Raw genomic sequence first — 12458 nt, forward strand, 5'->3', positions numbered from 1 at the left:
AGTACAAATACTATTTAATCAAGATGCAGAACAAAATATGAATTCACTGTTTTTAGTTTTTTGATTTTTACTTTAGTAAGTTTAATAGATTTTCAAGTGAACTGTTCCTATTTTAAAGATTATTTGTATAGGCTAATTTTACAGACACATGGCATTAGTTCTATTTGTATGTACTAACATTTGTTATAAACCTCTACAAGTTCAAGTAACACACATATACAATGATACTCATAACATTTTACGTTTTTTAATAATTAAATAGCAACATTCAATGCACAACATTTACAGACTTAAAGAAGAGGGTCATGTATGTGTATTGCAGCAGTAAGAAGATGTTACGTCATATTAAATATGATACAGCCAAGAACAATTAGCAGCCTAATCACAGATAAACAAATGCAGTGTTTTTTTTTTGCTGGTGCGAAATTATTTTCAAATTTGAGCAGAATATAAACTGTTGAGTGATCTCAACAAGGTCAAAGGTCAAAGAAAAAGGGATTACATGGACGTGACAAAGATTTGAAGAAAATAAAGCTAGCGAATGGAAACGAAATGCTGTCATGACTCATATTGATATTTGGTTCCCAGGTTTGTTCATGTCTGCTTTCTTCTTTGTTTGTTTTTCAGCGGTTGGCCTTTTTCAAACTGTGGCCCATGAGGCAGGCGAACAGCGTCAGCACCATCTTGGGATTGACCTCCACCAAATCATCAGGCAGCGCATAAACACGCGCTCCGATCTTACGGGCCAGTGAGATGGCGTACCTGAGAAGAGCAGGAAGAGGGAGGAGTTAGGAGACAATGATTGAGTGAAAAATACAACGAGAAAAGGCAACAATTACAACTCTTCTTTTGTTTTACTTGGCGTTGTTGAGTTTATCGTCATTCTTCAGCGCTCTCTCCTCTCCTCTCTTCACCATGTCCCACTTGACTGTGCCGGGAGCGATGGCATCGATCAGGTCAATCACTGGCATACTGGTGCTGATCAGTTTGTCCTGCAGAGAACAGGGAAATGAGGTTAAAAGCAGCCATATTTTTTACATAATAAAACTCTCCCACACACACACACACACACACCTTGAAGCTGCTGATCTGTGTGTCCTTCTGTTTCTGGCTCAGCGTGGTGTTGACCCAGCTGAGGATGATCTGATCTCCAACCTTTTCTCCATCGCCCAAATCTGACAACACCAGCACTGTGTACCTGAAGGATCACAAGCAGGAGTGATGACTGACACTGTACAAAGGATGAAAATGGACAATCCGTCTTTCCAAAACACCCGTTCTACAGCCAGTGCAATGTCCCACGACTCCGTACGACACACGTACCTCCTCATCAGCTGCCAGACCAGTGCCAGGGTGTGCATGCTGCTGCCCGCGTTTATGTTTTCTCCTCCGATACCAACCAGAGAGAAATGAGCCACGTTCCGGCCCAGGTCAACGGCATAGTTACAGTTCTCCAGCTACAAACATGTATGACATTTTTTTTTTATTTAACAACAAAAGTGTTTTAATGTGTTTTGTTGCTCTTGTGTGTTTGAAGGTTGTTGTACCTTCTTCATTTTTGCACCCAGGATTGGATAAGGAGGGTTGTTGACTTTCTTCCAGTTCACAGGGACATTAACTTTCTCATAAAGCTGCAGAATCACCAAACCATCACACAGGTCACTGCAAAAGACAAACAAATAAACATTTGTACCAAATTTGAAGAAATTCCCTCAAGGCATTCTGTGAGATTTACAATAACCACTTCAAACTGGATGTTGATAAGTGTAGCTGTAAAAGTACATTCAGCTTTAACCTTTCACCAAGATACTGAACTCACTGTTAAAAGTCTGAATAGAATTATGTGCTACTGCTAATCTTACTATTACTGCTGTAATAATAATTAAATAATTTGTATATAATTCTTTGTTTACATGACACCATTCAAAACTAATTCAGAAATAGAAATCAAGAACAAAACAATAACAAAGAAAGCAACAAACATGTAGATATATATAAAAAGAATTTGTATTCAAACATATTCATCAGAGTGTTTAAAGAGGACATTATAATGTTGTTCACCAGATTTATAAACTATCCAGACAACAAATGTCCCAACACACGTCTGTCATACTGGTCAGTCGAGGTGTAAAAACAAACAGGAATGTTAAGTATCATCATCTCTTCAGATGAAGTGGATCACACTGATGTGTAACTGATGACATACCAGTACAGGTGGTTCACATAAGGAGAGACGCCCAGAGAGTTCATCCAGTTGCGAAATGTTTTCTCTTCTTTGGACTCACCTGTAAAGACATAATGACTATAATCAAGTTTCTGACCTGCTGTTCTCATACAGCTGAGGTCAGCTATCGCCTACATACAGTTGATATAGATTTATGGCTGCTGTAACCCGTCCCACCCTGAAACCTCCATTATTTTCAACTATTTATTGGCTAATGAACTGAGTGACTGGAGAGTCAGTATTTAATCTTGGTTTTGTGTATCTTACCCACTATGTGTGCGGTCTCTATGCCGTTGATTTGAATCTGACTTCTCTCCAGAGTGGGATGCATGTTGTACAGGTAGGCCACAAAGGCCAAGTTGAGTTTGCTGTTTCCAGATGTGACGTCGTAGGCGGAAACGAACTGTCTGCAGTCCAGCCGGTCCGCCTGCTGCAGCATCAGCTCGGCCCTCTGCTCCAAATCAAACTCCTACACAGACACAGGAAACAGAAACGTCTGTCAATGCACAGACAACACAGGCAACCACACTAGAGGCCAATAGGAAGGTCACGTCATTAACTGTCAATAACATTCACTATATCTGCAGGATGATGAAACAGAGAGGGATACAAGGACAAATAACAGATAAAATACCCCCGACATATACCCCCAAAAAATACCCCCTGACAAGGCATATTGCAATCAAGCTGCACCAAACTTTCAACGAGATCCATGAATTATTCTCTGGGAAAACAGTGGAAAATGTCCCCAAAAAAACTGGACTCAACTCACAAAGTAAAAAAAAACCCAGCCTGGATCTGCCCGTTTGAGCAGATCCACACCAAAATGTAAAGGTTTCTTAGAATTCCCTTGTCCCAGCCTTTCACCACGTTTCCTGGAAATCCATCCAGTAACATCAAAATTAGACTTTCAAACTAAATACTCACCCTATTGCATTTGTTGGCGTGTGCTTCAGTTTTTATCTTCACATTTCCCATTACCTGAAAACAGTCAGACTTACATTTAGGCCGCTCATGTCGATTCTGACCCTCATCTTAGAGTCGTGCTTTCCACAGGAAGCGATCTGGTCCAACAGGTGGAAGTAGGCCCGAGAGTCCTGCACGGTCGCAGTACAAGAGAGGGTCACACTCATGTCTCCCTTTGTGTAACTGCATGTGTGTGTGTTTGTGTGTGTGTGTTCCGCAGGGCACCGTGATGTCTTCACTGAAGTTGCTGATTGTTTGCGTCTCTGCGTTGCGGAGGTGATGGTTGACCCAGTGAAGCAGCAGGTCCTCGGGGGACAGAGACAGTAGTTCGTCCAGTTGTTCTCCCTCTTTCAGAAGTCCGATTAGAGCTGGAAACACAGAGAAGTGAAGTTAGTTTCAAATTAAAGCACAAGACTTTCAGTGGAAATTGATAGTGAACAGTAAAAGTATCACAGTTTTATGTTTTTTTGGACACAATGGCACATTTATTCATGGCTTATTTATTGTCCAGTTCGTCTTTATTTGTTAAATTCAAGCATGAGCACTGTTACAGCTGAATAATAGGTCAAATCAATGAGTAGCTGATCAGTAGGATTTATCCTGCAACAATTTTGATCAATGATTAAAATTAAAGTTATTAGTGCGTGCTGACCTTCGTTCTTGCTGACTTCTATATCAGCAAACAGACCAACTTTGATAATCTGCCAGAGCAGGCCCATCACCAGATGGGGTTTCCCAGCCATCAGATCAAGGGCGTCTATGCTCACCACCATGCAGCCGATCGCTGACGCGGAGTTCAGAGCCAGGACCAGGTTTTCCTGCAAAATCCATCCAATCATACACGGACATGTTCATTCAACTTTACAGCAGCAAAATGAATTAGTTTGAACTACTTTATGACTTTTTATTTAATTGATAATCCGGCTTTTACTGTTTTTTCGTCTTACTCTTTACGTGTTTGTCGTGATGCATGAGCAGCTTTGTTTTGTAATTAGCCGTGTTTGTGTCACGGTTACTGTGAATGTACGAAAAAGCCGCCACTCACGGTCATTTTGAAGGTGGTGAGTTTCTTTGTGTTGATGACTCTTTCGTCAATCGTGTCCGGCTGAGACAGGTTGATCATTTTGCTGAATAGGGAACAGAGAGAGTGAGCATGTGTGAAATAAAGAGAGATGATTGTTGGATCAAATTCCAGAGGTGAACAATCCCTGTGTGATATGAGGAAGGGAGGGAGGAATGACTCCATTGCCATAAAACTACAATAAAACCAGGATCACACCATTCCTGCTTTAACCTCTGTTATCAAAGCCCATGCTTGCTTTCTAGTAGCAGAGTTGACATTGACGATATAATATGTAACAAACGATTAAGGTTCATTCAAGTGATTTCTGTCATCAGATAAGTTGCATCAGAAGCCGTATTTCATCTTCATATGAAATCAGTTAATGACTCCAGTGGCCATTTAAAAACCATTTAACTGTATAACTGTATGTAGTGTATGGAGAGTGTCATGGCAATGTTAGTAGGTGTGTGTGTGTGTGTGTGTGTGTGTGTGTGTGTGTGTGTGTTTTACCAGAGCAGGATTCCATCACGGACGGAGTTGAAGAGACTTTCATCGTTTGGGTTCATGGGCAGCAGATATTCACAGTCTGCATCTCTGTCCAAAGCTTTGTTGATCCAGTTGACGAAAGCCACCTTCTCCTCATCTGAACACACACACACACACACACACACACACACACACACACACACACACACACACACACACACACACACACACACAGTCACATTAGTTGATTAGATTTCCGCTTTTAAAACATTCATTAAAAACAATTACTGATTCCAGCTTCTCCACTGTAGACATTTTTTCTGCTCTTCTTTGTGTGTATGGGTTATAGATTATTGATCAAAAATATTGCAAGGTCAAAACAAGCAGTGTGTAGAGTCCACTGTGGTTATTGGGCAAGAGTAATACACGTTTTTTTATTACTTTCTGATAAAGAAAATACTTATACCTAATACCTAATGCCTAATACCTAATACCTAATACCTAATACCTAACCCTAACCCTAACCCTTTTTACACATAATATTTTACTCAGTCATTTAACATTTATAAAATGGTTCATAACACACCAAATATTTTTTGTATGCAGTTAAAAGACATTTTAAGTGTTTTTAATGTACATTTTGTTCCCATAATTGTAAATTATTGTTTCTCCTGTGACACGTATAGTTTTCCCCAAGGGAGGAGAGAGAGTTGTTACTAAATTTGTTCATCAACACTTACTTTTTTACAACTACTGCTAAACAGGGAGACCAATCATTATGGCCCCAATTCATGAATTGTGCACAACATTTTTCACACAGTTAAACATTCACCTGATCACAAATGCACCTTTATGCCTGTTGAACAATTTCAGCTCAGCATTATATCTCACATAAAACAGTGGGTTCTTTAAAACACACCCGCGAGGTCATTTGGATCAGTGAAATCACAGCTATCAAAAATGTTTAACCTTGTTTAAATACCACGAAGGCTCCAGGTCTGGTAGCAGTTGTCACTATAAAGCTATAAAGTATGATAAAAATGTTTGCCGTAGTCGTAAAGCTGGAAAACTCAGGTCAGAGTGTGATGGGTCACAGATTATTTAATTATCACAGGGTTAAGAGAAAGATAAACAACTTAGAAAACGTGGTCCAAAATCTTTTTATCTTTAAGGTTTCTAGAAATACCTGCAGAACAGCTGCGAGAGTTTCCTGGGGTTTTAATGTAGAAACTAGGATGGCACTCAGTAGAGCACACAGTTCCTCCACCAGGGCCAAACAGTTCCCTTACTTTCAATCAAGCTGCACCAAATATTTCACTGACATCCATGAATTAGTCCGTGGGATAAACAGTGAAAATATTGAAAAACGCTATTTTGAAAGAAATTAAAAGGAAAAAGTCCAGATTCCCACCAAATTTTAATGGGTTCTTTCCTGACCCATACTTCATCCTTTCACCAAGTTTCATGGAAATCCATCCTGTTGTTTTCAAGTAATCTTTCACACACACACACACACACACACACACACACACACACACACACACACACACACACACACACACACACACACACACACACACACACACACACACACACACACACACACACACACACACACACACACACAGCATCCTCTCACTCACCAGAGTAGGAGTGCTGCGTTCCCTCACTGGAGATCTTTGACAATCCCCCAAAGGATCGGATCCCGTCCCTCCTCGTGATGGTTTTCCTGAACGTCTCGCTCAACGTTTTGCTCTTCAGCTCCTGATAGATCTGAGCGTGAACAGCCCGTGTTACTCCGTGCGTGGGGTTGCATGCACTCGTCCATATATTTGCTCGCATATCACGCAGCGTCAGAACTTACTGAAACAAACTCCTCGAAGCTGATCTTCTCGTCCTTGTTGGTGTCTCCGGCGATGAAGGTCTCCATGATCTCTCGCACCTTGTAGCCCGGCAGGGAGAAACCCGCCTCTCTGAACAGCTCCTGAAGCTCGAAGTCACTCACGAAGCCACTCTTATCAATATCTGAATTTTAATAGACAGAGACACACACACACACACACACACACACACACACACACACACACACACTAACACACACACACACACACACACACACACACACACACACACAGGTTAATGAAGCTTCACAAATATCCATCTGGAACTAAAGAGTCAAATAACTATTTATAAAAATGATGGATGATAAAAGTAGGAACAAAGAAGGGGCCAACAGGTCAGGTACTATATTTAATATGGAAATGTTATTAAGAGAACAAATATTTGTTAAAGACAAATCCTGTTAGTCACTATAATGAGAAACCTTCTAAAAAAATTGACTTATGATAACGATTATGAGTTAGTATCTGAAAACAACAACTTAGTATCTCAAAATAATGAGTTGCTATCTCAAAATATTGAGATAATATTCCAAAATAATGACTCGCTATTTAAACATAACAACTAAGGTAATCAAAATAATGATAATGAGTTAGTGTCTCAAAATATTGACATAAAATCTCTAAATAAGAACTTAGTAACACAAAGTGAAGACTTCAAATTCAAAAATAATGACCTACTATTTAAATTAACAAGTTAGTTTCTCAAAATAGTGATTTACTAACTCAAATTGATGACATAATATCCCAAAAGTTTGACTTGTAATTTCAAAAAATGTCCCCTCTCACTGGCAGAAATGGACTTTCTACATCATCATATCATAAAATGTCCCTGGTGACTCTACTGACGTCACGTGAGCACAAATAAACTGTGTCATACTTACCCTGCCCACAACATGGTAACACAAAATAACATGTCACACTGGGAAGAGTCTCTACTATTATTTATTTATCGCACCTTTTTCCAATTACACAACTATGATGATTATCTGATCAAATCTGGCACCATCTCGGAAAACTACCTCACACACACACACACACACAAAGTACACACACTTAACATCCCCAGCAATAAAAATCTCTTACATAAGATAATGCTTTATGGTCGAGCTGTAAAAATATTTCTTTGACCACAATAGACCCTTTTTCCACAGCAGCCATTTTGACATTGGAGTAATAAGTCAATGCAGATGATACTGATCAGACTAAAAAAGACTATTGACCTTCACTGTCATTTAAAACATCCGCGTTTATATTGAGTCGTGGCTGTTGTCCTCGGCTGTGGGGTCAGGTTTGGTGTGTCAGTGTGGGTGTGGCTGTGAAACTGACCAATTTTATTAAAGGCGTCTCTGAGATCCTCCAGGTTGTCTCTGGAGATCTGGGTGACGTGATTCTCCATAGCGGCTTCTGCTTTGTGTACCTGAAACATGAACACACGCACGTTCACAGTTTTGGCTTCTGCAGGACTGAGAATTTGTTCACATACACAAACATGCAGGTTTTAACAACTTAGAGGTCCCACATAAAAGCCCTCAGGTCTTTGCATTTCACAATAAAGCATCATTTTAATTATTTACCTAACCCGACAACTTTGGAAAGGAAACTGTGTGACGCCGCCAGGACACAGACATACCTGTGTGTTTCCCTGTCAAGTGGTCCGGATCTCCGCGAGCCTCTAGACCCGGGGCAGAGAGGAAGCTGGATCCCGCAGAGGCTGCAGAGCTGATTATCTCTCCTAGGAGGAGTCACTCAGGAGAGGCATGGAGGGGACCTTTGGCCTGCCTGTACCATGGGGCAGGCGTAGTCAGACAGTTAACATTTAACACCTCAGCTGTTTCATCATGTTATTTTCCAGGAAGCTTCTTCTCCTCACAGGTAGACACACTGTCTCTCATGCTGTGTGCAAGACTGAACCATGAAAATAGATGTAAACCTTGTAGAGCAATAGTTTGACCCGGCAGGAGAAATATTTATTCGCTTCTTTTAATGTGAGTTAGACGAGAAGATCGAACACATATCTGTTTGTTAAATATGAAGCTGGTGATGGTTAGTTTAGCTTTAGAGATAAACAGTTAGCCGCGGTCTATTCAGGCAGTGATTTACCGGAGTCTCTGGTTTGCCAAAGTCACTGCACAAACCAAAAACATTTAATTTCCTGTTTTTACTTTGGTTTTTGTACCAATTAAACAGAACATGTCAATTGTTGAGCTTATTACCTCAGGAGAGAACCTGCTTACTAACGAATCCTCTCAGTCATGCGGATATAGTTTAACACTAATGGTTTCACATCCGTGTCGTGCAAAACTAAAAACCTTCTGCAACAAAAAATATAATTCATACAAACTCAACCAAATGGTCAAAGGTCAAACTAACAACCATCAACCTCTCACCATCAGTAATTATAGATTAAACAGATTTTAGATCTGACTACACAATTATAAATGGTTTGTATTTATATGGAGCTTTTCCGGTCTTGATAACCACTCAAACCCCATTCACACACACATTCATACAGTGCATCTATGTGCAGCACTTTCTCTATGAGAAGGGACAACTTAGGGTTCAGTATCTTGCCCAAGGACACTTCGGCATGCGGAATAGGGATGACCGCTCTACCCGCTGAGCACGTCAATGAATGACCTTTAAAACCAACCACAGTTTATCTGAACTGAAAAGCAAAAAAAATGACAATTATTATCAATTATTCATAAACTGTAAGATTGGTGGTATATTTATTTAGCGACTGTACACAGACTTAAGCTGTGTCTAAATTCAGAGGGGGCCTCCTTCTGAGGCTGCATTTGAAGACCGACTGCGTTACACCGTCACGACTAGACTGTGCCATTTTGAAGACCCCTCCAAAAATGCGTTCTTACATCCCGGAGAAATGAAGGCTCCAATGGGTGAAGCCAACCTATCCCAGGATTCATTGCGCTGCCGTCACTCACCATTTTTCAAAGAGGTAGGCGACGAGACGTCTGAAGCTTAAGCATCAGGCTTCAATTCAACGGAACAGCTAACAATCATGTTACAGAAAACCAAGGGGCATTAAAAGTTTCCTGTTGTGTCCAACTTCAGCTCTGTTGCTAGGTGACAAGCTGGTTAAATACTATTTTGATCCGTCCGTCTCATTGCAGTTCGGACTATATTCACCAGTTAAGTTTTGCATTTAAATGAATAAATATTAACTTAATAATTAAACTAAATTCCAAACCCTGCACTGTCTTTATAATATCTGGGGTCATGATGCTTTTTGGCACTTTTTTATTTCAAACTGACCGTCTCTGCATCTCTGTCCGACATGTTTAAAACATGAGGGCCCGTGTTTGCCTGCACAGTTGCCTCAGTGCCACACAATGCCCTGTAACCCGAGGCAGCAAGCCAACCTCATCGCTTGGATTAAACTGCCTCGCTTCACAACAACACTGACACTTTACTGCAGCGCTCGCTCTTTACTCCAACACACAACAAAGCTTGTGCGACCGTTCATTTTCCGTTTCTCTGCCTCGTCTGTTGTTTCCTTCTTTCTCTCCACTTTCCTTATCTCCTTAAAAACTCCAAAACATCCCTCGCAGTGCTCTACTTCTTCTTTAGTTCAAGAAATTTAGAGAATTTTTTTTTTTTTCTGGAGTCACATCAGTTGTGCATTAAACAGAAAAGTTCACCTGCTTTTGATAACACAGTAAAACTATAATGTGAGGAAAAGAACAAAAGGAGCTTACATTGAGTCCCAGGCAGGCTGAAGGGCTTAGAGTCCCAAGCAGGGCCAGTCCAGAGGAGAGAATCAGCTTTGGGTCCCTTTCTTCCTCTATCTCCTCTTCCAACCTCTACGTTATATATCCCTGTTTTATTATTAACCCCCGTCTTCTCTTTCTCTACTTCCACACCTTTTTAAACCCTGATCTCCTTTTCTACCTGTCAACTTCTCCAATCACCTCTTCCACTGCTGAAAAAGACACGCACAGTCCCCAAATCATCAGGTGAAACCAAATGTCCAAGACAATATGCAATACGTTTCCTTCTTGGCTCAGAAAAAACACGCCGAAGACATTTTCGTACCTCATCACAGCAAAGTCAAAGTCACCTATCTACATGTTAGCTTCCACACAGGCCGGAGACTCCAAGCCCCTGTTTCAACGTCACCTCTTTTCTTTCTCAGATACCTGATCAGCCCAGTTTCACTCTGTGACTCTGTGCTCTCCGGTTTCTCCCTCCTGCTAATCGACCGGCCTCAGGAGAGAGCGCTCCACCTCCAGCCGCTGATGGTAGAGGCCACAGTTTTAGCTGCCGAACCCTGAGCCGGGATCAGTGGTTAGTGTAAAAGTGCAACTTTCCCATAAGCCTCCTTCATTGTTCACGGGCAGCAACGTGAAAACACCGACAAAAATAGACAAGCACACAAATAAACTACACATTCAAATTCACTGTGTATTTTTGAAATCTTATATCCAACAAATATTACTGATATAGACAAAATATTACAATTATAGAGGTTTTTAAAGACATTATACACAAACTGAAACAGCTTTTGATCACAATAGTCAATCCTCCCATTCATACCGCCTGCATATGTGATATTAATAAAGAATATTTTTCATAACAATGTCTAACCACTACTCACATCTCTACAGGTACGTTGAAAGAGTTGTAGGTTACTGTAAATGTTCCTCTTGGTCAGACGGGATGTAAAACCTTTTCCAAGAGTGACTCCAGTGTTAAACTCTAAAGTGAGAGTCTGTGACCTCTAAACGTTGGAACGACACACTGTTCCTCTCATGAAAGAAACGCTGAGAGCATATTATGGGTAATAAAATGCACCATTGCTCCATTTTAATACCCCTGAGGGATTTGGCAGCTTTACCTGCTCCGGTTCACAAACGTAATGCTTTTATGACTCTTATCTACTTGTGCCACGGTTGAACTACATTTTCAGCATTCACCACTTTCACTCCTCTGACTGCGGCCTGGTAGGAGGGGACATGTTTATTTTAAGTTGGGGACAATGTTGTCATTTGGACATATAGGACTTTACAGACAGTTTGGACAGGAGGAAGAGCTACAGGACTCTTCCAGTGTACAAGTGCAGAATTAAAATCAACTTAAACACCTCATCTGAACTTAAACCTTTAAATAAAAACACAAAAATTGTTCTCATATATATATATATATACAGTACATTATCTCTTTATAGTAATTGTAGTAACATCCATCTGGTTCCACCCGACACTCCCCTGTACTTTTTGACTCAGCTGTAATGTGAAGACGTGGCCACTCAGAGGCAGAGCTGCCTCAAGTTGGAGTGTGACACAAAGCTGCTCAGCTGCTGGAGAACAGAGGAAATCCCTGAATAACTGAACACAGCCCAGACTACAATCAGACACATTCAAACAAGCTCATCCTCTGACGCAAAGATGGAGAGAACAGGTCGTGTCTGGGAAGTACTCGCTAACAGTGGTTTTCAGATCCCAGTAACTTCATTCAAAGTAAAAGTCGTGAAATACTTAGTTAGAAGAAACTTGACTTTTTGTCAAAATGTACATAGATGGAAAAGTTTAGTTAAAAGTACTTGTTGTCAGTGTTACAGTGAAAAGCCTGAATTAAGAAAGACTATCCATATATCTATCTATCTATCTATCTATCTATCTATCTATCTATCTATCTATCTATCTATCTATCTATCTATCCATCTGTCTATCCGTCTTTCTATCTATCTATCTATCTATCTATCTATCTATCCATCCATCCATCCATCTGCGCGTGTGTGAGTGAGAGAACTCGGCGAGGGGGCGTATCGGAGGGGGCGTGTCAGCTGTCAGTGGTC

At 40.6% G+C, this 12458-nt stretch overlaps 1 protein-coding gene across 3 annotated transcripts; it reads right to left on the reverse strand.

The window, feature by feature from the left end:
• Positions 1 to 96: 96 nt before the first annotated feature.
• Positions 97 to 10670, reverse strand: LOC117756653 (plastin-1-like). 3 transcript variants are annotated; one of them, XM_034577273.1, is made up of 17 exons: positions 10360 to 10670; positions 8271 to 8419; positions 7967 to 8057; positions 6604 to 6764; positions 6383 to 6512; positions 4764 to 4896; positions 4236 to 4317; positions 3843 to 4008; positions 3416 to 3558; positions 3226 to 3321; positions 2492 to 2693; positions 2207 to 2285; positions 1548 to 1662; positions 1324 to 1457; positions 1075 to 1198; positions 859 to 992; positions 97 to 762 (listed from the first exon to the last, which is right to left on the reverse strand). In XM_034577273.1, exons 3-17 carry the CDS (start codon positions 8034 to 8036, stop codon positions 624 to 626), a joined length of 1908 nt encoding a protein of 635 aa, XP_034433164.1. In that variant the 5' UTR covers positions 8037 to 8057; positions 8271 to 8419; positions 10360 to 10670; the 3' UTR covers positions 97 to 623. The 3 variants fall into 3 exon arrangements, with proteins under 3 accessions (XP_034433164.1, XP_034433162.1, XP_034433163.1); XM_034577271.1 differs by having other exon boundaries at positions 8271 to 8533; XM_034577272.1 differs by having other exon boundaries at positions 8271 to 8545.
• Positions 10671 to 12458: the final 1788 nt, after the last annotated feature.

This window comes from Hippoglossus hippoglossus, chromosome 22, assembly GCF_009819705.1.
Source record: "Hippoglossus hippoglossus isolate fHipHip1 chromosome 22, fHipHip1.pri, whole genome shotgun sequence".
In the NCBI taxonomy this organism is placed as follows: Eukaryota; Metazoa; Chordata; class Actinopteri; order Pleuronectiformes; family Pleuronectidae; genus Hippoglossus; species Hippoglossus hippoglossus.

Coding starts and splice junctions, on each gene's coding strand:
- LOC117756653 (XM_034577273.1), bottom strand. CDS start 8,036: ATGGAGAATCACGTCACCCAGATCTCCAGAGACAACCTGGAGGATCTC. Junction 6,765..7,966: donor AGACGCCTTTAATAAAATTG/GTCAGTTTCACA, acceptor ATTAAAATTCAG/ATATTGATAAGAGTGGCTTC. Junction 1,199..1,323: donor GTCTGGCAGCTGATGAGGAG/GTACGTGTGTCG, acceptor GTGATCCTTCAG/GTACACAGTGCTGGTGTTGT.